This window comes from Chrysochloris asiatica, unplaced genomic scaffold, assembly GCF_000296735.1.
Source record: "Chrysochloris asiatica unplaced genomic scaffold, ChrAsi1.0 scaffold00077, whole genome shotgun sequence".
NCBI classification, from domain to species: domain Eukaryota; kingdom Metazoa; phylum Chordata; class Mammalia; order Afrosoricida; family Chrysochloridae; genus Chrysochloris; species Chrysochloris asiatica.
The window spans coordinates 10,852,319-10,855,676 of NW_006408595.1; the positions used below are offsets into that span (position 1 = coordinate 10,852,319).

The window sequence follows — 3,358 nt, forward strand, 5'->3', positions numbered from 1 at the left end:
CCATCAAGGGAGAAGAGCGGAGAGCAGGACCCTACCCAGAGAAGCAGTGACCCCAGAGATGGAGGCAGAGATGATGATGTGGAGAGATGGAGCAGCTGAGGACTTTAGACACAGAGAGGGAGAGGGGCTGTGTGCTGATGACCAGGGGTCAGGCTTGCAGGGTATACCCTGTGGTTGGTTGATGATGCATGGAGGGGATTGTACCCATAGCAATGAGATGATATATGATAGGATGAATATAAAACTAATGTTCTCCCATGTAAACTATCATATAATTCACAATAAAACATTTGGAAAAAAAAAAAAAGAAGAAGAAAGAAGAACACGAGTGGAGCATGAGATCCTACCTAGAGGAACAGTGATGGCAGAGGCAGCGGCATGGAGAGATAGAGCAGCTGTGAGCTCTAGGCCCTTGGATTGAGTAAGACTGTGTGCCTGCAGGAAGGAGGCTGGCTTTCAGAATATGCCCTTAGGATATTTAAATGATTGTATATTTTTTTATTTGTATGTGAACATCAACATATTATTGCTTTTAAAATATATATATATTGGACATCTCACATGTAATTTCAGAAAGCACCTAAGAGCCACCCTCTTCTTTTTAGGACAATATCGTCTCTTCTCCCCTTCTCCAGTTAGGTAGGTAGAATTGGAGATTATTTTAAGGCAGAAGTTGCCTGAAAGATAGAGAGAGTAACACATGTATGCTATCTACTAGAAACAAACACACTAGAGCCCCATCTGTTTTACTTACTTGGATAATACTAGTTCAAGAAATTATATGCTGACCTTTCGACATCAGATTCTTCAATGAGTATTTGAAAGAGACCCCGATCCAGAAATATTTCCCATCTTAACCCTTATTTTCTATTGTTGTTGCTGTTGTTAAATGCTGTCGAATCGGTTCTGACTCATTGCGACCCTGTTTAGGGTTTCTGAGCCTTTAAATCTTTGCCAGAGCAGAAAGCCTGTCTTCTATATGTCCTCAAAAATTAAAATGAAACAGAGGTATTATTGACAGGGTATCTAGCATTATATTTACTATGGCCAGGGACTGGCATTTTCATAGTGATTCTTTTGTTTGATTTTTATTCTTTTTTAATAAACTCACGTCCTTCATATAGGCACCTCTGTTTACTGTATCCTCTTTTGATCTTGATGTACTCCATTTGCTGTTTGAGGTAGAGCTAACCATCCCAGAGCCCTGATATAGTTCCATAACATGGGAATACATACTATGGACATATTTCCATGCATCTCTAGAAACATGCTACACAGCTGACTTCCAAGAGCTATTACCAAGAAGACCATGTTTATGACCAAGACCATGACAACTTGGTTAAAAAACTAGTCATCAATGCATTTCTCTTTCGGTTTGAACATATCAATGAATCTATTGAAGCTAGGACATAAGCAATTATAAATTGACTTTTTTTTTCCTTCAAAACATTGATAGTACAATTTTTCTTTCTATTGCACACAGGAAGAATATAATGATAAACCTGACTCCCTCTTTTTTAATGATGGCCAGCGAAGAATTGACTTTGTTCTCGTGTATGAAGATGAAAGTAAAAAAGAGACCAGTAAGAAGGGTTCAAATGAGAAACAAAAGGTAAATTTTCAAATTTATTTTTTTTCCCTATAATACTGTGAAATAGGGGGAAAGGTGCTGTCTTTATGCAAGCAATAAAATGAATGTTGGTGTTTGAAATATCTTATGCCAAGCATATTTTCAGACTTTCTCTGCTCATCATTCCCTCAAGGCATGTTAACAATTTTTTATTTAATTAATTTGAAGCAGAAACTTCCTCAGGCTACTTAGCATCAGTTGGTTTCATACTGAAGACAGTAAAACTACTGGGTAGAAGAGATTTAAATGAAAAGCATACCTAGGTATTTACAACTGATTGGGAAAGCAAGCTAACCGTTCCATGAGTGTTCCTGCTCAGGCATCTTGCATGGATTTTCACATTTAATTCTCAAATCAACACTGGAGCTAGGACCTTTTGAAATCCACTTGCCATTAGTCATGTGACCCCATATGTGGCAGAGTAGAACTGTGCTCTATAGGATTTTCAGTGGCTGATTTTTTGGAAGTAGATTGCCAAATCTTTCTTCCAAGATGTCTCTGGGTGGATTCGAACTTCCAACTTTGGTTTAGTATGCAAGTCAACAGTTTTCACCACCCAAGTTCTATTCTTGTTGCTGTTGGTTAGTGCATTGAGTGAGTTCCAACTCATAGCGACCCTATATAGGGTTTCCAAGGTGCAGCTGGTGCATTTAAGCCACTGGCCTTATGGTTCAAACCAACATTGCAATCCAGTGCTTTATCCCACAGCACCATGCCCAAACTCCCAAGTTCTATTACCATTAACACTTTATGGATGACACAGTTGATAGTTTAGAAAGGTCAAATGTTTGTCTAAGGTCATGAACTAAGCTTAGCCCAGGAAATAGTAGATTCAGGGTTGAAACTTTGGTCAAATACTGAATCTAGAAACTGTGCTCCTTACCTCAATTTTTCTGTTCCAAACCTTTCCTCACCTGTCAGTTGTTTCATCTTCCCTTTTCTTTTGCTTCAGGTTTTATGAGGTAACAGGACTATATCTTTAAGTCTAATATTGAAGCCATAGGCTAAGGTATACCAACTACCTAGACATTCTTTGACTGAATTTAAACATCATTAAAGTAAAAGAGGACAGGAAAAGAGATCCTACATGAAAATGTCACTTTTTACCACTCTGGAATTCACTCCTTATCCTTTGTTCATCACTCACATGTGTACTGTTATACATGTTGTTGTGAAGTGTCTTCAAGTTGGTTCTGACTCATAGCAACCCTGTATAGGATTTCTGAGGAGTGGCTGGTGGGTTTGAATCGCCGACCTTGCAGTTCAACAAATCTTGTAGTCTAGGGTTTATCCTACAGTGCCAGGACTCTGCTAGTATACATGTACATGTTTAATTGTACCATTCTCAATAATCTCCTTGAAGTATATGCATCTTAAATCTATTGATTTCTGCCCAAATCAAGTGATTGCTTTTAAAAATAAGCAATCATTACTGTTTTTATTTTGATTTTAGATGTTTGTTTTTTGCTGTTAAGTGTCATCAAGTCAGTTCTGACCCAGAGTGACCCCATGTAGGTTTGTGAGGAGCAACTGGTAAGTTTGAACTGTTGACCTTGTGGTTCAATGCTGATCCTACAGAACCACACCAGTAGTTTGTTTTAGTCATTGTTGTTAGGTGCTATTGAGTTGGTACCGACTCATAGTGACCGTATGTACAGCAGAACAAAACACTGCCCAATTCTGGGCCAACCTCACTACTGTTGCCACACTTAAGCCCATTGATGCTGC

The 3,358-nt window shown here is 38.6% G+C and overlaps 1 protein-coding gene across 1 annotated transcript in view; it reads left to right on the plus strand.

Moving 5' to 3' along the window:
- ANO6 (anoctamin 6) overlaps positions 1–3,358 on the plus strand; it is a 283,578-nt gene that overhangs the window by 165,135 nt on the left and 115,085 nt on the right. The window contains exon 3 of the mRNA XM_006865322.1: positions 1,484–1,612. Coding sequence (XP_006865384.1) covers positions 1,484–1,612 — 129 coding nt within the window. The remainder of the gene's footprint in view (positions 1–1,483; positions 1,613–3,358) is intronic.